The sequence below is a fragment of the Corvus moneduloides genome, chromosome 10 (genome assembly GCF_009650955.1).
Source record: "Corvus moneduloides isolate bCorMon1 chromosome 10, bCorMon1.pri, whole genome shotgun sequence".
NCBI lineage: Eukaryota > Metazoa > Chordata > Aves > Passeriformes > Corvidae > Corvus > Corvus moneduloides.
The window spans coordinates 2194324-2216236 of NC_045485.1; the positions used below are offsets into that span (position 1 = coordinate 2194324).

At 46.2% G+C, this 21913-nt stretch overlaps 1 protein-coding gene across 14 annotated transcripts in view; it reads left to right on the forward strand.

Moving 5' to 3' along the window:
- Positions 1–10070: 10070 nt before the first annotated feature.
- The window catches only part of FARP2 (FERM, ARH/RhoGEF and pleckstrin domain protein 2), a 75180-nt gene continuing 63337 nt past the window's right edge, over positions 10071–21913 (forward strand). For 12 of the 14 annotated variants that reach the window (XM_032119966.1, XM_032119975.1, XM_032119969.1 and 9 more), the window contains exon 1: positions 15035–15258. In XM_032119966.1, coding sequence (XP_031975857.1) covers positions 15055–15258 — 204 coding nt within the window. In that variant the 5' untranslated portion in view covers positions 15035–15054. Of the gene's footprint in view, positions 10110–10377; positions 10813–15034; positions 15259–21913 lie in introns of those variants that run through there. The other 2 variants (XM_032119972.1, XM_032119974.1) reach the window with 2 other exon arrangements.

The following is a 21913-nucleotide window of genomic DNA, read 5'->3' on the forward strand; positions in this document are numbered from 1 at the left end:
ACTGGTCACAATGCTGCTCGGTCCGTTCATGTGGGTGAGGTGCCTAACTCTACATATTGCTGTAGATGCTCCTGGTGGGGAGTTTTTTCAGAGCAGGGAGAGCAATCAGGGTTGTTTTGTTGCTGTACTGTGGGATGCCAGTTCCTGACATGATAACATGAAGGGCAATGAGGGTCACTTGATGAGTGTTCAGTGTTGCTATCCAGGGAGAACAGGGAAGGATGATTTTCCCCAGCTTTTTGCCCCTTTTTCCTCCCTCAGGCCTGTTACAACAGCTTTTGAGAGTTTTGAATTCCCTTTGTATGTTTAGGAAAGCGTGTTCTTGTTGCTAAGTCTGCCAGGTCTACTCAGTGGACTCCATACCATAGAGTCAGGGCAGAGATTTCTATGGAGGTCATTCAGACGTCTGCCCCCAAGGGTGAATAGACATGCACAGCATGGGAGAATACGAGCCAGGTTTTGGGGAAATTCTCTGCTACAATGGTTTGGAAGTTCACCCCTAAAGAAGTACAGGACCCTGGTAAAGTGACAATATTTGCAAGGAGAATGCTGTGGCAACTCCAGAGAGGAGCAGCTTATTGCAGTGTGCTGAGCCCTGGCTTTTATTTACTGGATACTGCTCTTCACTGGAGAGCACCCTCAGGGGAGGAGGAGGAAAGCAGAGCAACAGGCACCGTGGCTGTCTTTAGACTCCTTCCCTGTCTTTGCTCCTTCCATTTGGGATCCAAATGTTCTCTTTTCTGAGGAGAGTAGTTCAAGTTCATTCCCTGGCCATTATGGCTCTTCAGCAAGGAATGAGGAAAAAGATCATTCAGAGCTTGTGGTGTGCCCTTTTCAGGTAGTTATGAATATTAGGATGGCTGGGCTGGAGATGAATTGTCACCGCTTGCTCCCAGGCTTTCCATTTGGGTGACACCTGAGGATGAATTAGTCACACCTCTGTCTTCATACACACTCTAATGACCACAGAGTAAGCCACTGGGGAGAAAGCTGTCCTGTGATGTGACTGGAAGGGAGTGTTTGGCATTTCATTAACAAATGCTACCAATCCCAACTGTATTCAGAAGGCATTTAGTAGGAAATCCTCCCAAGACTGGAAGAAATTTAAGTTCAGATTCATGGATTGTAACTTTGATGTCAGTTGAGTCCTTTGCTGTTTCTATCTCAGTAGATAGCATGAGTGCAGAGAAGTGCCTTGTTTTCAGGCAACTCTCCTGCTCCACACTGCCAAGTATTGCCTGGATCTTTCTGAGTGTTTGGACAGGGCTAAGCAAACCTCGTGTGTCCATTTCATTGGCTTCTCTGTGGTGTTCTTGTTGGTTTATCTGGCTTCTGGGCCCTGAAGAAGGATTTCCGTCAGGATTTTGCTAGCTTGTTATACAGATTTAGTGGTTACAAAAAAGAGAAAGAAAATGAACAAAATATCTTTAAACTCCTGTTTTGTGACATCTGAGTTAAGAAAAATGAAAAATGTAACTTTTCCTGCATTTTTCTGGACACTTTGTAATAGATCCTGAAATGCTACATGCTTCAGGGAGGTGTCCAAACTAGAGGACAAATGAGGCGGTTAATTGCTTGGAATGTGCAAGAACACAATCTATAAAGGCTGTGGGAAGAGTTGAAACTATTGCTTGAAAGGACATTGTGCTGGACTTCAGTGCAAAGGACTCCCAGGAATTATGTGCTCTTCCCTATTTGCTGTTTTCTCTCAACGCTGTGTATGGAATAGAGCACAAAGAGCTTAACACAGGGCTCCTGCTGTCAGAGAAAGCCAGAAAGAAATGCTTAAAGGATTCCTGCAATGCAAGAAAGCTGTGATTAAAACACTTCATAACTCAGCTTGCTGTAGAGATTTTTCCCACAGCCCACGATTCCCAAGGGCGATTTCTCAGGAGAGATAACAGTTCGATTAGCAGCTTGTTGTCTTAGAGCCCTATTCCCTACCATGTCTGCCACCTCTTCCTGGGGATGCTGAACAAGGCTCTGGGCTGCTGTATGCCCTGTTCCTTTGGACAGCCCCAAAGGCATGTGGCTGGCAATGCAGGCCAGTTTAACGGTGAAGCAGGTGTTGTCCCTGTGCTGGAGCAGCCCCTGGTGTGTAGTTGTTTCCTAAAGAATCTCTTCATAACCCAAAAAATGGGAGGTGCTGCCACCTGCTCGTGTGTCCTTTTATATGAAGGGTGCTGAAACCAGGCTGTTGTCACAGAGACCAGGTGAGCCCATGTGCAGTGAAGTGACATTTGATGTCATGGGTCAAGCCCAGAAACTGGGAATGGAGGGAGTATGAGGAGGAAGAGCTTTGTCTAAGAAGTGGTGTGATGGGCAGCCACACTGCCTGTGCAGCCCAGACACGATGGGATCACCCAGGCCTGGCTCATAGCCACAGCAGGGTGTGCCCAAGTTTCAGGTGCATTGTGGAGTTTCTGCAGCATTTAGCAAGGCGAGATCTGATGTAGCTGTGTGTTTGCAAGGTTAGTTTCGGTGCTTGAAATGCAGAAGGCAAATGAATTTCACTCCCACCCACAGGAATGAGAGCCTGTCAGTCCAGCAAGGCAGAGGAGGGTGTCCAGCTACCTCAGAGAACAACATGCTTTTGGGAATCTACCCTGGCGAGAGCAGACACAGCCCCGCAGCCATCCCACCTGGCTTTATGGAGCAGTCCCACGGAGAAAGCAGTGCAGCGCTCTCATTGCCGTAGGAAACACTGAACTCCTAGTTAGGAAAAGAATGAGGAGCTCTACTCTCTCTCCCAAGCCTGGGGCTTATCCTGCTCCCTTTGAAACCCACTGTGAACAGTTCTGTAGAACTGATGGAGCTGGTTGTTTTTGCTCTATCCCAGCCCTCCCTGGCTCTCAGCTTTGCACATATCATCTGTGGTGATGTAAATGGTGTCAGGTTTAAGGCTGCGTTCCAAGAGTGATCCACGTTGCCAGATAGAAATTTCTGCTCGGCCCTGTAAGTCACATCCAGGAAGACATGGCAAAAAGTCAGGGAGATCTGAGTTATACAACATGCTTTCCATTAGCAACTTCACCATGTTGAGGCATCGTGCTTAAAGTGCCTCAGGCTGGCTGTCCTCCTGCTTTTTATTGACAAACAGTTTGAAGCTGGTGGGGCAATGAGGAGTTGCCTCATTTTTATAAGCAGGAGCCAAAAATTCATGGGAAAAAAACCCATGTAGGAAGCATAGGAGCTTACAAGTGTTGTGAAGGTAACTCAGTGCATTCTATAGAATAGGTAAATATACACACCCTGAGAGCTAATGCAAAACACTCATTTAAACAGATCCTGTGCTGCTTCAATAGCATATTTATTAAAAAATAGAAAGGCACTGACAGTAAAGGCTTTGTTCAGAACATGCTCACTCCTGTGCCTGGCAATCTCCAATTCCCCAGTTACTTTAAAGTTTTTGATTCATTTTTTACTTTTGAGAAGCTTTTCCTTAAAGGAGAGCCTAAAACCTAGGTCGAGCTGTTCCTGTAGTGGTACTTGCTCTGAGTTCAGAGCTTCTTCCCTGCAGAGAACATTCGATTTGGCTCTCCAGGAATATTTCAGTCTCTTTGAAAGTTTGTACCCAAGAAAACTGGTTTGAATCTTCCTTTCCTACCCAGCAAGTAGTCTCAGACTGCTTTGAAGCATGGAAACACAGCATGGCAGGGATGGTTGTCCATGTGTCTGACAGCTGGGCTCGGCTCAGGGGCTGCATCTTGGCAGCAGTGGGACTGCCGTGCTCTGCATCCTGGCACAAACAGCTGGAACAGTCCTTTTGGTTGGGGGCAGAGTGGGGAATCTGCCAGTTTGTTCTGCCAGCAATCTGTGTTTGGCTGCCTCATTTCTGAAAGAACTTAATGCAGCAGAGTTGGTGTCACTGACAGCCTCAACTGCGGTTTATCTGGCAGTAAAATAATTGCCAAGCTTATCCGTGGCTAGTGTTTGGAGATCCTACATTTATCATTTAATCTGAAGAGTCCTGTCCATGAAATAGAACCAGGCCTTTTTCTCCTTTATATTTAACTGGGCTTTTGTGTATTTGAGTTGACTAAAGTTGATCGGTATGTGAAGATGAGGTGATCTTCTTTCTTGTCAGAATTTCAGATTGTGGGGGAGCGGTGTTTTCTGTTTGGGGGTGTCTTGTTCCCTACCCCCTCAAACACACACAGACATTTTTCATGTAATTTTTGAGGCATGGTACAAGTCACGACTGAATTGAGCCCTTGTGCAACTTCTCTGGGGTAACAAAACCCAGGCTGATTTGATGGGCAGGGAAATGAGATGAATCTCAATGGGATTTAAAAACAAAAAACAAAAAAAAGGCAGGGTGAGCTTTCTGGCACTCCCAGTTTTATTGGGGGGTGGTTGTCAGGCCTTGCTGCTTCAGATGCTTGGTTACCCTCACTGTGCAGACATCATTAAGTGTAAGAGAAGAAAAAAATCAATCTAATTGCAGAAAAGACTGTTTGGTAGCTGCTTAATGTTTAGACTGTTACAGCCACAGAACGAACACCTATCAAAAAACCTCAGGATTCAATTTAAAGCAAATTTAGAGGAAATTCGGGGCATATTTGTGCTTCTGTGCAATAGGATCGATGTACCACGTGGGGGCAATAAGGGACTGTCTCTCAGCTTTTACCTGTGGATAAGAACACGGGAGACACAGTTGCAGATTGGACTTCTGTTCCAGCGTTGTGGCTCAGCAGCTCTATTTTGTTGCACTTTGTAGCTTGTCTATACTCTTGATTTTTATGCTGTGGCTTCAGAACTGCTGCTGGCTACAGACTGAACCTTCTGGGCAGAGAGGACGTGCTTGGGCAAGTTCACTAGTCAGACTGAGAGGAGCTGCTGAGTGAGTGCGTCTGTGTGTGTGCAGGTACAAACATATGCTGTGCTTAATTTACTTGTTCTAATTGCCACCTTCACCATGAGAGCCAAGTTAAAATAGAGATATAATTATGAAAGTCAAAGTAGGTGATTGCAAAAAGGGATTGCAGCCTCCTGGGTTATTTTCTCTTAGCAGAAGTTTTTCCTGTATGTAAGTACCCAGGCCTGTTCTAAAGAATTGGTTAATACTGAGGGTTTAATTCCAGGTCACGGTCTAAGGCTGGTGGACTTTGTGCTTTATAAAGGCCACTGTAATTAGTAGCTGCAGTGTGTGTAGAAGGGCTCTTCAAGAATTCTCCAAAGGGGAACAATCTGAGAAGCTCAAAGGTTTCCTGCTGGGAGAAGTGCTAGAGCATGATTGTGGAGGGGAGAATTATTTAAGGTTGGAAGTGTAAAATCCCAGCCACAGAGTGTACAAGTATCTGTAGCATGGAAATCAGTTTGTCAAGTTGGTTTTGCAAGGTACTGCTACTGCTGAGTGCCTTTGCCATTGCATCTCTGCCAGTAGAATGAGGTGCATTCTGACTGCTTTTGAAGTATCTTCATTCCTTGCTGTTGAAGAACAGTATTTCTCCTAGGCTTTCAGGTCAGTTTTAACAGTAAGTGAGCCTGGAGTAAGAGAGTAATTCTGGTGAGTGGTATGTACAAGTATGGCTGTGTTGTTCAACCTTTGTGCCCATCATGTGGATCGTATCTCTGCTTATCCAGCAATTCCTGTTCACCTTGACTTGAGTCTTTTGTCATTTGTTAATGACGGTGGAATGTACAACTTTATGATTTCACTCTTTACATGTTTTTCTACCACCTGTAATACTGGTGGGCTGTTAGAGCACCACCTGTTAGAACACTGGTGGGAAGAACACCACCTGAATAACAATTGCTGACATTGGCTTGATTTTGCTATTTAAGAAACAAACTAATGGTCTTTGTGACTGTTTGTGACTGTTGGGTAGAGAACTCAGTGATGAGAGAGGTTGAGGAATGATTTGTTGATCCATGCAGACTAGTCCCTACTGAGATGTCTGAGGTGATGTGGAAGGCAATCCAGAGGATGGGTCAGTAAGACAAGATAGCTGGTCTCTGTCTGGTTCTGTGGCACAGGCCATTACAGGCTGCAAAGTACTTGGTTGAACTCTTCAGGGCTGAAACACTTCCAGACCAGAAACACGGCCAGAGTGGTCACTGATTGTCATGACATTTCATCTAACATGTGAACATAGCTGTGGAAAAGCCAGTTTTTCCCTTGGTGGACCTCTGAGGTGCTCTGCAGGTGGTGTGGTGTCACCAGGTCCTCAAAAGTGATAGAAGTGTGATCATCTTGTGGAGAAAGCTCTCAGCCCTTCCAGTTAGTGCTAAGTGACACTGTGCTTAGGCTTAGGTTAATGATGCCTACAGCAAATTGTTGAGTATCTCCAGGAAGTAACAGATGGGAGAACTGTCAATTCAAAGCACTGTCTTGAACTAAAGTAGGACAATGGCAGTGAACTGTGGCAATCAAAGGTCTGTGAACTGCCCCAAAAGGGATTCTGGTGCTTTCAGTGACCCACCTGCAAGGAAATCCATACCAATCCATCTTCCTATTTTCAGCCTTGGCACGTCCATGCGTGTTGTTGTTGTAGAGTCCCAGTACAACACGCTAGAGAAGTGAACTGGTGACGTGTGGCCCAGTTAGTTTGGTGTACATGGTATAAAACACTGGTTTAAATGATTGTAACTATTTTTGCTCTCAGCTATGCCGGCTTGCTTCTGTAGACAGAAGGGAAGACATAATGTAAGCTTTTGAAACTGCTTGTCTTTTTGTTATGAGATGGAGACCTCTGAGAGACAGAGCTTTGTAGTGTGTATTTGGAAAATATGTGCTGACAAAATCATCAATAGGTGTAATTTTTCAGTCTGCAGAGTTTCTCTTTGTCACGGTGAAGGCTCTGAACAAAGAGAAGCTTTCCCAGCTGTTGTTTATCTTGGCTGGATAAGAAGTCTGCATTAAAGAACTTCCTCAACCCTCATCCACAGTGTGATTAAAGAAAAAGATGATATTATAGTGTAGTGAAAAGATAATTCTAATTGTCCTGCTCAGGCCAAGAGGAGAATGTGGTGCAGATAATTTGTTATATTAGTTGAGTGAAAGAGTTGCACTTTGTTAGCAGTTTTTATCTCAAAAGGAGAAAGTTGTACTTTGTCCTGACACTGCATCCTTCCAACAGCAACAGCTGGCTTTCATGTGTAATGGCATTCTTCTTCTAGTTTTGGTCTCTAAACTTCTTCCTCCTCCTGTAAAGGCTTCAAACACTGCCTGGATGGCTGAAAAGTTTGATTTCATGCGTGTTACAGGAACTCAGAGCTCTTTGTGGATAGCTGTGAAGAACATGCTGCTGAGTCTGGCAGAGATAACCATCCACTCCCTCTTTTAGATTTCAAAATCGCCAAACACCACATCTCAAGCATGTTTTTTCTTACAGTTGCTGAGGATTTATCAAATGATTGAGTGTATAGAACAGAGGTTCAACCTGACATGGCCCTTCCTAATCGTACCCTGTTTGGTTGGGAGTAGGAATTACAGAGGGTAGAGCTGTCATCTCCTAGACTGTACAAGCGGAGTCTTGTCCCTTCTTGTCACTTCCCCTGCTTGTGGCGGCAGGTGGTGCCACGTGTCTCTTCGCAGCCTGGTTCTAAATGTGCAGGTAGGAGTGTGAAAAAGGGTGGGGACTTCTCTAACAGGGAAAAGTCAGCTCTTACAAAGGTTTGCGTGCATGATTGAGTTTTCTTATACACACACACATGCAAACATATTTATTTATCTGTACTGCATCCACCTGTGGGGGGCCCAGTACAGGAAGGACACTGACCTGTTGGAGCAGGTACACAGGAGGCCAGCAAGGTGGTCAAAGAGATGGAGTACCTCTGCTGTGAGGAAAGGCTGAGAGAATGGGGGCTGTGCAGCCTGGGGAAGAGAATGCTTGGGGTGAGCATATTGTGTTCTTTCAGGATCTGAAGGGGCTCCAAGAAAGCTGGAGAAGGACATTGGACAAAGCTCTGGAGTACCAGGACAAGGGGGAATGGCTTCCCAGTGCCAGAGGGCAGGGTTAGATGGGATATTGGGAAGAAATTCTTCCCTGGGAGGGAGGTGAGGCCCTGGCACAGGGTTGTCCAGAGAAGCTGTGGCTGCTCCATCCCTGGAAGTGTCTGAGGCCAGGTTGGACAGGGTTTGGAGCACCCTGGTGTAGTGGAAGCTGTCCCATGGCAGAGGATTTGAAACTGGATGATCTTTAAGGTTCCTTCCAACACAAACTATTCTGGAATTCTCTGATATGATGGAAAATATTTTTTTTGTTTGTGGGGGTAAAAAAGTCAGAAATGAGCCGCATGTGGAAACAGAGGTGCTGGGGATGTGGACAATTAAACACACTGAACCTTTGTGCCTTTTCCTTACTGCATTGTTTTAGTTCAGTAAATGACTTGTGTTTTGGGTAAGCAATAAAGTCAGGACTCTTGAGTGAAGCAGAAAGAGCAGCAGCAGGGTGTTGACATTTCTAAAGACTCTGCCATATCCGTAATTATTGCTTCCTCTCCCGAGTGTGGTGGTATGTGGCTTTAAAGTGATCACATCAGATTTGTTCTCTGACTTAGTGGCAGCTGCTTTTTTGCACAAGAAAACTCCAGTGCTCTTTCTAGATGTTTAAGAAAGTGATTGAAATGAAGATGATTCTGAAGTGTCTGCACTTTGAAGGATGTGCAACTGTATTAGCAATTAAGTTGCAAATAAAGAGCCATGCAAATAGGATACTGAAACAGCCTGTCAGTAATGAAAGCACTTCACCCAATTGAAATCACAACCGATATTATGAATGGAGTTGTCTAAAACGTTGTGTACACTTTTGCAACTTTCATATTTATGGGGTTTTTTTCCCTGTATCCATGGGATTCTTCAGCTCCGTTTCACTTTTTAAGGAGAACAAATCATGGGACATATTTTTTAAAACCTTGTGTCTTTTGTTCTTTTGAAGAGATGAGAATGCTGCTAGTCAGGAATTACTCATTAAATTTGCAAGTTGCCTTTCGGTGAGTGAGACTAATGAAGCTGCTTCTGTTTGAAAGGGCTGTTCTGCATAATTTATGTGTTTTTTATTATCAAAAGTCATATGCTATGCTAATATTTTGTTTTTCAAATTGTTGTGAAAAGGTCAAGTTCTCAGAAACAAGACAGCTCCTTGCATTTCTTATGCTATTGGCCAACAACCCCTACCTAGAGAAACCCAAGGATTTCTCTCATTCCTGTTGCTTCTTATCTTGAAGTGCAGACTCTAGTGAGCTTTGGGTGGCTCAGGGGCTGTCAAAGGTGGCCCTTTTCAGGAAGAGCTCTTTTCCTGGCTGTCCTGTTATCTGCCAGCCTTGGCCTCAGCTTTAGAGCTGATGAAATCCAGACAGTGCAAAGATCTGTTTGTCCTGTGCTGAATTTCCTACAGTGTCGTGTTCTTGTCTGTGTCAGTGAGGGATGGGGTTGCTGGCTGGGGAGTGAGGAGGAGGAAGATGCTGCTGCTTTTGTGGTCTTCAGCTCCTTTGGCCAGCAACACTGCCTGATGCCTCTGCGCAGCACCCACCTTTTCTCCTGTTCTGTAGCGCTGAGTCTATTTCTATCCCCACTTAAAATCTATATATGAAAAATTTAGCTAAGTGAAGACTTAAAGCGCTCGTTACTTGCCCTGGGGCTGGTTACTGGCATGATGTCGTCCCCCAGAGCAGTGTTTCCCTGAGCAAATGAGATCTGTGGGGTGCGGGATGGGTTCGGGGGTGTGCGTGGTGGATCTCTGGGGTGTACCTTGGGGGGTTTCGTGTGCCTTTTTTTGGGGTGCAGGCATTGGGCAGCAGCTTGTGAGCTGGCTGCCCTTCAGCTTCGGATGGAAATACTCTTCTAAAGCCTTCCTCGCGCTTAAAAACCACGCTTTGGGTTTCACTACGGTATAAAATAATCCTCAAAGCTCGGCGGAACCGGCCGGGCGGTGGGGCAAACAGGAGGCATCGCTATGTGACTCGCTGCGGCGCTCCCCGCGGCGAAGCTCGGCGTGCGGAGCCGCGCTCCGCCGGGCCTGCCCCAGCCCCGTTACCCGCCCGCAGGGTGGGGCCGGCCCCGCCCCGGCCCCGCTGGCCACTGGCGACGGGCGGGCGGGCCGGGGCGGGGCCGGCTCGGGGCCGGTGTGCGCGGGCGGCGGCGGCGGCACGGGCCCGGCCTGGAGGTGAGCACGGGGCGGTGGCTGCGGGGCGCGGGCCGGGGCCGGGGCGCGAACCGGGCCGGGTCCGGGGCCGAGCCGACGGCCGGAGCCCGGGGAGCGGGCGCGGGGCGGGGGCTGAGGGGCTGGAGCGGCGCCGGCGGCGAGCGGCGCCCCAGGCCGGTGGCTCGGCCCGCCCCGCCTGCGCGGCCGCGCTTCCGCCGCTGCCGGGCCGTGCGGCCCCGGGCCGGGCGCTCGCGTGGGAGCCTGGCCGGGGAAGGGAACGGGGTCTGCGGCCCGCGCTCCGCCAGCCCCGAGGGCTCCGGCTGCCGAGGTCTCCCGGCGGCTGCCGGGGCCTGGGGAGCGGCTTCCCCGGGGTGTCCGGGGCTCAGAGAGCCCCTTCGCCGGGGGCTGCCGCAGGTCTGGCCTGGCGGCTTCGCCGCTGCTCTCTCGGGCTGGGAGTGTGTGAGCGCCCCGGCACACCCCGTGCGCTGCGTCCGCCTCTGTGCTGGGGACCCGCGCTGGGAGGCGAGCTGCGTCGCCCTGCTGCTGGGTCAGAGGAGCGCTCCTGAAGCCCCGCTCACCTGGAGGGACCGGCTGCGGACGTTCCCCGCTCTCCCCGCCCATCCAGCTCCTTCCAAGCCAGCGTGTTGCCGTGCAGCGCTGCAGGGGAGAGCCGTGAAACCCTTCGAGGCCGTGAGGAGGGACCGTGGTCATAGGGAAGCGTGAGGTCCGCGTCCCAGGGAGACATGTCGCTCCTCTCACAACTGGGCACTCGGAATCTTCATCCCTCTTAATTGTGGTGGTGGATTCCTGCTGCATCAGTTGGTGCCAGCTCAGTGTAGCGATGCTAACGGGTGGCGATGGCTTAGTGAGAAAGTTAAAAGAGGAGAGGTTGCTTCTGATGCCTGAAGGGACCTGATCTGAGAGTACTTCCGTGTGTAGCAATCCCTTCCTATGGAAGGCAGGGACCACCCTGCTCAGACGCAGCAACTGGGAAGCTGGCCTTACTTCAGATCTGCCTTCTGCACGGGTGAGGGATGGAGCACAGACCCTGCCACTGACCGACAGGCACGGTGCTCAGAGGAGTTCCTGTGAAAGCCGTTGGTACCATCCCTGGAAGCACGCAGAGCCAGATTGAATGGAGCTTCTTGAAGTAAACTGGTCTAGTGGAAGGTGTTCCTGCCTGTGGCAAGAGGTTGGAACAAGATGGGCTTTAAGGTCCCTTCAAGTCCAAACCCCACTCTATGTTTCTGTGATCTTGCATATCCTCAGGTATAAGCTGCCTTTCCAGATCTGCTGGTAGCTGAAAACGTTGTCTTGCTTCTGAAAAAAAGTTTATTCCATCCAAGTAGAAGATGAAACTCATTGTGACTTAAAAGCTATTTCAAAAAGTACCTGGTACAAAAAGTTAAAAAAAAAGATTATATACGGCTACCTAAATTTTGTAAATTTTGTTTTATTTGCTCCTTCACTTAGGGCCGAGAGCAACACTCATTCAGTCACTGTGCTTCAGGGAGCAGATTTAGCTTTGGTGCCTGGTCCTAGTTTGTAGGAAATTATCAGGATAAACACTAGGTGCAAACAAGTTCAGGGAGAGGCAATGCAAGGAAGATTTTTTTACTGTTGTGGTAATACTGCATTTCAGTTTTGCATTGTTGAGACCTTGTTGTGGCTCACCTGTGGCAGGAGGCTCTCGGTGCTGTGGGACGCTCTGCTCTGCCTGTAGAAATTCTGTGTTCTTGGAGCTTGCAGCCTGTCTCAGGCTTCACTAGTTCATTTTCCTCCTCCTCTCATGTAGTCAGCCCCTTGAACTGAAGTGTTTCCTGAACCATGACACTATGGTTTTTGTCCAGAAATGTCATATGTAGTCAGAGTACATAAAACGTGGTGTGTAACTCTGGTGGTGAAACTGGAAATAGTGCTTGGCTTGGTTAGCACTCCTCACACGTTGGGTGTTGAAGACAGTGGGAGCAGGCCAGGCTATTTGGGGATTGTTAATAGTTGTGATGGCATTAGTAGGGTGCCTTGGAACAGGATGTGGCATGGGAGAGATGCTCCCAGCTGGCACAGCAGGCCACTGCTCTTCTGGGGATCATGCTTGCTTCTGCACATCATGTGTTCTGCCTAGTTCTTGTTTGGCCTTTAAAATCTGAATATTGGCCGGTATAAATATTTTTAGGAACATGTAATCAGTAGGACACGAGGTCAAGCCCCATTGAGTTCGCTTTTCCTGTTACCACCTGTGGGGAAGGACTTTGACATCTGCAGTTTCTGTTTGATATGACTTTGGTCTCTCCTGGCTGGTGACCAAAGCTAGAGAGTGCCCAGGAGCTCCTCATTAGCCCGGCCTTGGGTGGCCTGCCTGCCTTGCCTTTGGGAAGCAGCTGGCTCCAGCTGGAGGGGAGGCTGCTGAGGTCTCTGCTGCAGGGCTATTCCTTGTGCTGCCTCGGCTATTGCCGCTTGCATTTTTTTCCTTTTGAGTAACTGCAGTGTGTGTCTCTTCCAGGAGCTGTTTATTCAGAAGGGAATGAGTGCTCCTGGAGCACTAATTTTAAGAGCGGGTGGCTCATAAATAGCCTTGTGAGGAGGATGACCGATCCTGGGCAGCTCCAGTTGCTCATAGGCTCCTGAATGCCAATAGCAAAAATCTTACTATGCAATTACATGATAAGGGACACAGTATCAAGAGGATTCAGATGACATCAAGCTCTGGTTTCTCTTCAGATGAGCAGTTAGAGGTGTAACCTGGGCATCTCTTTCTGCTGACTTTTGTTGTTAGGATGGTTTTAAAATTTATGACCTAAAAGTTTTTCTCCTTGGCTGTGTGGTCACACAAACCAAGAAGTTCAGCCAAAGAATATGCACAAAACACCACAAGAAAGAAACTTTCTGATTATTTGTCACCCAAAGCTGGGAGGTTGGGCAACTGGGCAATGTATGCCCACTTTAAAGCTTAAGCTCATCCTTCATGCAGGGTTCAGTTTTGGCTCCCTGGTGCATGTCCAGAGAAGGGCAGTGGAGCTGGGGAAGGGTCTGGAGAAGAGGTCAGACAGATGAGGCACAGCCTGGTGGGGCTCAGCCTGGAGAACAGGAGGCTCAGGTGGGACTTTCTCACTCTCTGTAACACCCTGACAGGAGGATGCAGCAGTGAGGCTGCGCTGGGCTCTGCTCCCAGGGAACATGGGGCAGGCAGGACAAGAGGAAATGGCCTTAAGCTATGCCAAGGGAGGTTTAGATTCGATATCAGGGGAAATTTCTTCACTGAAGGATTTGTCAGGTATTGGAACAAGCTTCCTCGGGCAGTGGTGGAGTCCCCATCCCTGGAAGTGTTCACACATGTGTGGGTGGGGCACTTGGGGGACGTGGTTTAGTGGTGGTGTTGGCAGTGCTATGTTGATGGTTGGATGTGATGATGCCAGAGACTTTTTCCAGTTGTATTGATTCTGTGATTGTCACACTTTCTTGTTGCATGTCATCACCTGGAAGGCTGGTGGTGTCTCTGGGTGGTCTCAGCTGTGCTGCTCAGGCAGGGCTCTTCAGGGGCTCGGAGGCCACACAAGCCTTGTGGTGGGTGTGATTAGGTGGGGAGGCATCTGTTTGCCCTCCTGGGATAAGTTTATCTCTACAGGGGTCTGCAAGTATTAAAAACAAAACCCCCAAAATGTTAAAATGCACTGGGCTGCAGGCTAGGAAGACATTTGACCAGTCTCGATGTGTGTGAGAATTGAAACGTAAACCGCCCCCAACTAATTTGTTGGTAGACATGTAGGTCTGGCTTCATTCAAATCCTTGGAGCAGGCTGCCTACCTACTCTGAGCACAGAGAGACAAAGGAGTGTTTTCTTGGGCTGCCTCTCTTCTTTTCTGACAAAACACATTTATTACAAAACAACAGCCTCTCACTCCTTTGGATGTGAAGCCATGTGAAGGCTGTCCCACCGCAGTACCCACATACTCTGGATTGTTGGCACTCAGTGTGGTGTTTGGGTAATTCGCCCAAAAGGCCCAAGGAACCTCCCTGCGTATTCCTGCTGGGTTCCTTGCACCTTGCTGCCAAATGGGGCCAGCGGTGGGCATGGGACACAGAGGCTGTGCTGCATTCTGAGCACACAGGCCTCACCTTCGTACAGACCCCGCTGTGGTTCCCCGTGCAAATATCACCACTGCTCTGGCAGCATGGGAGAGCTGGGGAGAGAGCCACACAGCCCTTTTTCCCCATGTTGAATTAAACATTTGCTCTGCACAGCTGCCACCAAGCCGTGACAGCAAGACTTGCTCTGTAGGAGTCGGCCTACTTGAACTACTGTGTGTCTCTTTTTGCCCACTGATTTAATATGGGTGTAGCACGAGTGTGCCAGTGAGGTGAGGAACTGTTACCTTGATGAAAGGTTTTGCCTGAGCCATGGTTTTGGGGATGCAGGAAGTTAACAGTTCCTGTTATCTCAGTGAGCAGTCAGTGGGATGGTTGGGTACAGGTGAGAGGTACAGTTCTGCCTTACCCTTCACTGTCCCCAGTGCTCATGCTGCTGGTGGTAGGGGGCTCATCAGCAGAAAAACTCACCAGAAACTTAAGGTGTTCGTGTTGGGAGGGCAGAAGGCACAGGTTGGACTGTCCCATTTCTTAACCATGCTTCAGAATGGTTAGTTTTTCTTCCTGCTTTTTCTTCCCAGCTGTTGGATTTTAGTCATTATATAATGATTTGGGTTGGAAGGGACACTAAAGCTCATCTTGTTCCAACCTCTCCCACGGGCAGGGACACCTTCCACTAGACCAGGTTTCTCTAAGCCCTGTCCAGAGTTTCATTAACCTTATTACTGATTTTGCTAGTGGGAAAAAGAGTGTTGAATAAGGATTTTGTGACAGTGCTTCAGTGGGTAATATTTTCATACAGAATGTAAGTGGAAAATCTTTCAGGCTGTAGCCCTCTGTTTTCTTCCATGTTTCTGTAGACTCTGCTCGCTGTTGGAAGATGGGAGAGATAGAAGGAACATACAGAATTCTGCAGACACCAGGCTCTCGTTTGGGTGCCCAGAAGACCTCAGGAGTGAGTACCTTGGAGCCAGGACAGAACCTCTTGACTGCCATGGCATCATCGCCTGCCAAAGCGCACGAGCGCGACCTCCCCGTCAAAATAAGGATGTTGGACAACACAGTGGAAGTACTTGACATTGAGGTAAGAGATATTTAAACCTGATGTCATGTACACTGAGCCTCTGATAATTCAAAGCTCATAAGGATGGGCCTCTGTAGAGAGCTGGGACATTTTGAGGCAATATCTGAATGAAGATTCCTGTTGGGATTTTACCTGCTGAGAAGTAGTGATAGCAGTTGCATGGCTTTTTTTTAAAAATCTTTTGAGTATAACAGATGTTTTGTGTTTTTAACAGACTTTAAATACAAGCACATACTGTAAGGAGAGTCTTTATTTGTTGTTTGCTTTGGGGCAATACCAAACATCTCCTGCCAAACTGTTCTTGCTTCCTGAGCCACATGCAGCTTTGTCAATTTGGCAGCTGGGAGAGCAGAAGAGCTTTGCCTTAGTTACTGATTTATATTAATTATTTTAATGGTTTGTATCCTCTCTAAGTAAACTTGCTCCTATTTGAAAGTCTTTGCTTGCCAGCACACTTTAGGAGGGATGCACCAAAACCAGTTCAGTGTTTCTGAAAATGTTTATTTAAAAGTATGCTTGGGGAAATCTGCCATAAGACATAGAAGCCATGACAAATTAGGGGAGATTTTGCTTTTAAACTTTTTTTTTTCCAATTCTTGTTACATTTTCAGCACTAACCTCAGAGTTTAATTCTAGTTTGCCTTAAATGTGTTGTAGAAAATAACTGTGTTCTAGTGAACATACTCAGCTATCAGATATTCTACATTAGTATCAAACTGTAATCAGTTTTATAATTGTGTAATCTATAAATGTGTAATTTATAATTAGCACTTGGAACCTTAGTTTGTTACATAGACTCAAAAAGGGTTTTTCAAATAAAGTGAAAAAGATGTCTGTGGAACTCTGAAGAAACAGTGGATTTGGGGATGTCTTCTACAGATTCTGTCCAGCTGTTCAACTCTCAGACATGAAAACTGTTTGCTTTTTTGTTTTTTTAAGAGTGAGGCTGTGCCTGTGTCCTTCCACTTGAGCACACAGTGTCTGGTACTGCAAACCCACCCATCCCTCATGTACCACGTAGAACACAAAAGCCTCTTTTTCCCCTTTAAATTACGTTAGAATATTTTTTTAGAAAATCCGCTGACTTTGGTTCTTTTGAAGGATCATTTTATTTATTTTTCCAAGTTCATGTAGATGGTGCTTTTGTGTTTTGATTCAAAAAAGAAAAAAAAAAAACCCAAGCAGCACCCTCAGCTCTATAATTTTGAAAGTCAGTGCAAGGCCAGGTTTATGGGGCTTTCAGCTAGTTGTGTTGTATGTGTTTCCCATAATTAGGAGCTATCTTAGGTTTTTTTTACCTGGAAAGCTCTCTCTGATTATGGCACCCACAGAAACACCCGAATTTGGGCACTAGCCTGCTGAGGCCATGATTAATATTGTGCTGCTCTTCTTTATGAGATCAGTTGGAACTGAAAAACTTAGAAACATCATGCCTGACTCTGTGAGTGGTGAGGAGAAGGGGTCAGCCTCGGGTCAGCTTCAGAGCACTGAGCACAAAAAGGTCCAGAGTCAGCAGCTGTGGCATTACAGTCTAGCTAACGCTGCCTCCATTGCCTTTCAGCTTTGGCTAAATAAGGTAGCAAATGATAGCAAACAGGCATGAGGTATTAAACTGTGACCCTCTGCTTGATTTCTTTGGTGAGCTGATGGGATAGGAGGAGCGGCTGACTGCTGTTTGTCATGGAAAGTGGGAATTTTTCACTTGGGATTGAGGGCAGGAATTAGGAAAAGGCAGTGACATTGCTGAATAGGTGGTGTGTGCTAGCACAGTAATTTCTCAAAAAGAAATTAGAGAAACTGGTGGCCAAGCAGCTGTCCTAGAGGAGTGGAGGTTCAGATTGCCATGCCACTTGCCCACTTCTCTTTGCTTTTGCAGTTTTTGTCATCACAACAAGGTGTGATGTCATGAGGTTTTGTTTGATTCAGGTCAGCAATAGTTTGTCAGTGCAGTGGCACACAGGCCTTTCCCATGGGGTTTTGGCGCTGCCTGCTCAGGGAGATATAAGTGATGGCAAAAGGTGGTTTGGGATTTTTTTTCCTCCTATTCAAATTATTTTCTCTCCTGTCTGTAAGAAGTATGGCAGAGGACATTTTACTGGGAAAAATGGTGTGTCAGTGGAAGGACAGACTGGGTGTAGGATCAGCTCTTGGAGAGACCCTTCCCTGTGCAGGGTGATGGGGAACCTGATGCAGTAGCTCTGTTTATTGCCTCACTGCCTAAAGTGAGCCAACAGTAGCAGTAGCCACAGTAACAACTTAATCATGCAGCCTTACTTTGTCATCCCCTCCTTTCTCCAAGACGTGTTTAAAACATCATCTGCCTGGAGAGAAGCAAGGAGTTGGTGGTTGCCCTCACTGGTAGCCCACTTGACTTTTTAACTTGCCAAAGAGCAAGAAAAGAGACTGACAGAGTGATGTAATGGATGGAGAGAGAACAAAATGGGAAAGAACAGTCTTTTCTTTGTGTTACTGGTGTACCTGGAACAGTTTGCAAAAAGTTCCATGTAGCTACATTCTACCACCTTTTGTCTGAAGTCCCTGCCTCTGTCCATTTTCCCCATCTGTTTCGTAAGGTTTGATTTCTAAGTAGGAATTTCATTAATTACTAAGAGGGAATTATTCCTTAAAGTATGTTGGGCAGAGCCCTTCTCCAGGGAATCTGATTTGAATGTTAGGGGATAGAGAAATACTCAGTGTTTTCTAGCGTTTGAAAAAACTGAAAATGGGCTATTTATGGTTTCTCCTTTCCCTTCCAAAACAGAGGAGAGAATGAAACATATCCATTCAAAGCTAGGCTGCAATATTCATTATTTTCATGAGTTGTTTTGTTTTCCCTTTTTACAGCCAGCTTGTTTAGTCAGCTCAAATCTTGCATGTGCCATTTCATGGGTTACCTCTTCTCTCCAAACTAAGTCTGTCCAAAGAGTGGTTTTGCAGACTGAGAGATGAATGACTGGCAAATTCAGTTTAGTTCAGACTGGGGGCACACTTCAAAGTAATCAGAGTTTTACAGTAGAAGTTCTGCCAGCTTTCCAGATTTTCTGAGGAGATTAAACTTGGAGGCTTTTGATCAGCACAAAAATGTGGCAGATTCTTAAGCGGAAGGGTCTGGGCTGGGTTGAATTCACCAAAATGACATTTAGTGGAATTGCTGCCATAATATGATGTTTAATATTTGGGCTCTGTGTTGTTCCTTATGTAGGAAGTACGTGTCATTTAGGAAATTCTTTTACATGAGTTATGCTCTATGCTATGAGGAAGTGCCCCAGAAAAAGAAGTTTATATTATTACACTTCAAGTTTACCAAATTGTTTGGGGAGAACTTGGTGCTTCTTCAGTGGCATGTACTTCCTCTTCTCCTTCTGCTTGGATGTCAAATGAAATTTGGGAGTGAAAAATACTTCTACATTTTATTATAGGGTCTGCCTGCTTGCTCCACTCTAAGGGAAAATTTAAACTGGAATTTTTTTCTTTTGTGCTAATCTTTGTTGGTTCGTTTTGAGAGCAGAAGTCTGTTCTTTTTTATTTTTCTTTTCTGTAATGAAGTAATGATGTATCCCTGCAGTGCTGTCTGAGGTGTCCCTCTCCCTCTGACATTGGTGGACTCCTAGAAGGGAGATGCTCCACTCCACTGCTGTTCTTGAGAACAGGCTAGTGAGATAAGATTACACCTTCATTCCCCTTCTTATTTTATTATTAAGTATTGTCCTCTCACTGCTCCTGTCTACTTTGGTGTTCATTAATGTACTGTGCAAAATTATTACATTAATACAAAACCAAAGTGGCTTATTCTATATTAAACTGAAAACGTGTACTTGGTGGTTACTCTGATAGTGATACTGTCTTTGCTGGGCACTTCCTTGGCTTATTGAAATGTATAAATTGCATTCTTCAAAGTGCAAAGCTACTCTTCATCCTTAAGCTTAGAATGGGATAGAATAACTCTGGTTATTCTGGTTTCTGCGCAGTTTGCAGATATCTGTGGTTGAAAAGGTGCCACGATAGTGACTTTCCCGTGGATGCCCATTGTTTTCGACCAGCCATTGGAGGCCCTGAAATCGGGAGCTGGGCTGGGTCTGCAGGAGGTTTTTGGGATGGCAGAGGAAGCAATCTGGCTGCAGTATGCTTCCCATGGTTTGGAGACAGTGTTTCCCACTCATGCACAAGGCAAAATGCTGCTCTCAGTAGCAGCTTTTTGGTAGTGTTAGTGCCCCCAAGAACTTTTGTGGGGTGATGCAGAAATGATGCAACTTTTAACTGCTGTTATTGAGCAATTTTAAGTAAGAAATACGTGTAAGTTAAAAACTGGGATAAAGCTGTGGGCACTGAAAAGCATTTGCTGTGTGCCATGAGGAGCCCTGGGCACGCTGCTGGTGGGACAGGCAGCCCAGTCCCGGCTCTGGGCTCTGGCTGCCCTCCTGCCTCTGCCCTGCTCTCCCTGCGCCTGCTTAGACCTTCCTTTCATGAAGGCTTTTCCCCTCTGTGCTGTGAAAGTATTAACAGCTTAAATATGTGAGGAGTCAAGGGATAGTCTGCTGCTGAATCCTATTAAGTGCTGTGCTGGAGGAATTGAGGTGCTGTTGGTCAGCTCAGTGTTTTTCTTCCCTAGCCAGGAAGAAATAGTCAAAATTCCAGAAAGAATCATAGCCAGATGTTTGTCATTGCTTCGGTTTGAGTCTCCTAAATAAGGCAAATAAGCTGCCTTAGGACTTATTTTTATCTGACCTCAGAAAAGAAAGTTACTAATTCACTATTTTAAATTTGCAATTATTATAGGGTTTGAAAAGAAGGTAACTAAAGCTTTGCATTTTGTGTACCATTTGATTCCACTATATACTTTTTAGGCCTGTTATTTTGTGTTTGGAAGCTTGACTTTTTTGATGCTATGTAAGAATGTGGTATTGGGTGGAGAAAGGTGAAACCACAGCCATTTTATTGACAGACATTTAGAGTGTGTGTTTTGTTCATTCGAGTTTTTTGGTTTTGGGTGGTTTTTTTTAGGAAAAATGTGAACTTAAATTGTATAATAAGCCAAATTTATTATTTTACAGTTCTCTTGACATTAGGTGTCATATCATATGTAAAGAAAATTGACTTATACTGCAGTAAAGAAAAAACAGTCTGAATATCCCTGTACAAAAACTTGGTTATGTGCACATCTTAAAACACAGAAACCATTTAGCAAAATGGTGATCAAGTGTTATCACAGTCCTTGAAATATTAATGTAGTGAATTGAATTCATAACAGTTTGTATGGCTAGGCAGGTGTTCATTTGTTTTCATAATCTAGTGATGCAGGATAGTGAAAGTCAGCTGAAATCAGTCTTATGCCATTCAGCCAAAATGGCTGCAGGAAATGCTGTATTCCACAAAAAACCCAAAACTAAGAAGTCCGCTGGAAACCTTTTAAAACCTTTTTTGGGTGTGTGTGACGTTCAAGGTTGGACCCACAGATGGGTAATTCTGTAGAATATATGTGGAGCCTGAAAGGGAAAAGAAACCCCAAACCAAAGCAAGAATCAACCCATGAGTAGCTAAAGACAGCTACAGAAGTTCAGTGTGCTGAGAGGCAGATCAGAGAAATTTTAGGTTTGTGCCTACTGAAAAAAGGGGCTTGGAGTTGAGCAAGGATGGTGTGGCATGGTACTCTCAGGGTTCAGAGCAGCACAGGCTTGGGGATGTGCATTTAGCTAAACAGGGTTGCAAAAGCACACCTGTGTGTCAGCCCTTTCTCCTTGCAACCAAATTCACATCTGGAAAAGGCAGTGTTGCCTGCTTGGGTAAGAGAGAGACCGTATACATTGAATATTTAAAAAGCTGTGCTATGGTGGCAATGCCTGGTGTGAGAGATTTACTGTTCAAAGCTGGAGTGTTGGATATGGCAGGGGGGTAGGCCCTTCTCTCTGACAGAGCAGTCATTCATTAATAAAAACAAGAATTAGAAGAGGGGGAAAAAAAAAAGAAAAGCTTTGTAGAGACTCTGTTAGAACTGTCTGACGAGTCTTCAACTGAAGTCATGAAGGAAAAATGTCACTGTGCCCTCAGCCCACGTCTCAGGCAGATAGCCCAAAGCCAGTGGTGTAGGAAAGACTTTTGCTGGTGAAGGGGAAATTAGAAAAGCTTGGCCTTATCTAATCTGGCCTGTAGGTATTTATTAACCCATCACCATGTTATCGAACCTCTGCTCAAAGTACAGTGGGGAGTGATGTTAGGACAGCTGGTACAATTTCAGTTTTGCACAAAACAAAAGGGAGTTTTGGCCTTTTCTGTAAAAATACCACATTTGTATTTGTCTTTTGTGTAAAGAGTCTGTCATAACTGTCCTCTTGATGTTTTAAACTATTTCCTTTGGGCAGATTTCCTCAAAGCAGGGTGTCAGCCTGGAGTAGCCTAACACCTTGCAGGGGAAGTACAGTACCTGGGTGCTGTAACACCTCTCCTGGGAGAGAAGGCTGGGAGAATTGGGATTGTGCAGCCTGGAGAAGGAAAATCTCTGGGGAGACCATATTGTAGTCTTTGAGCACCTGAAGGGGCTCCAAGAGAGCTGGAGAGGGACTTTGGACAAGGTTCTGGAGAGACAGGACAAAGGGGAATGGCTTCCCACTGCCAGAGGGCAGGGTTAGATGGGATATTGGGAAGAAATTGTTTCCTGTGA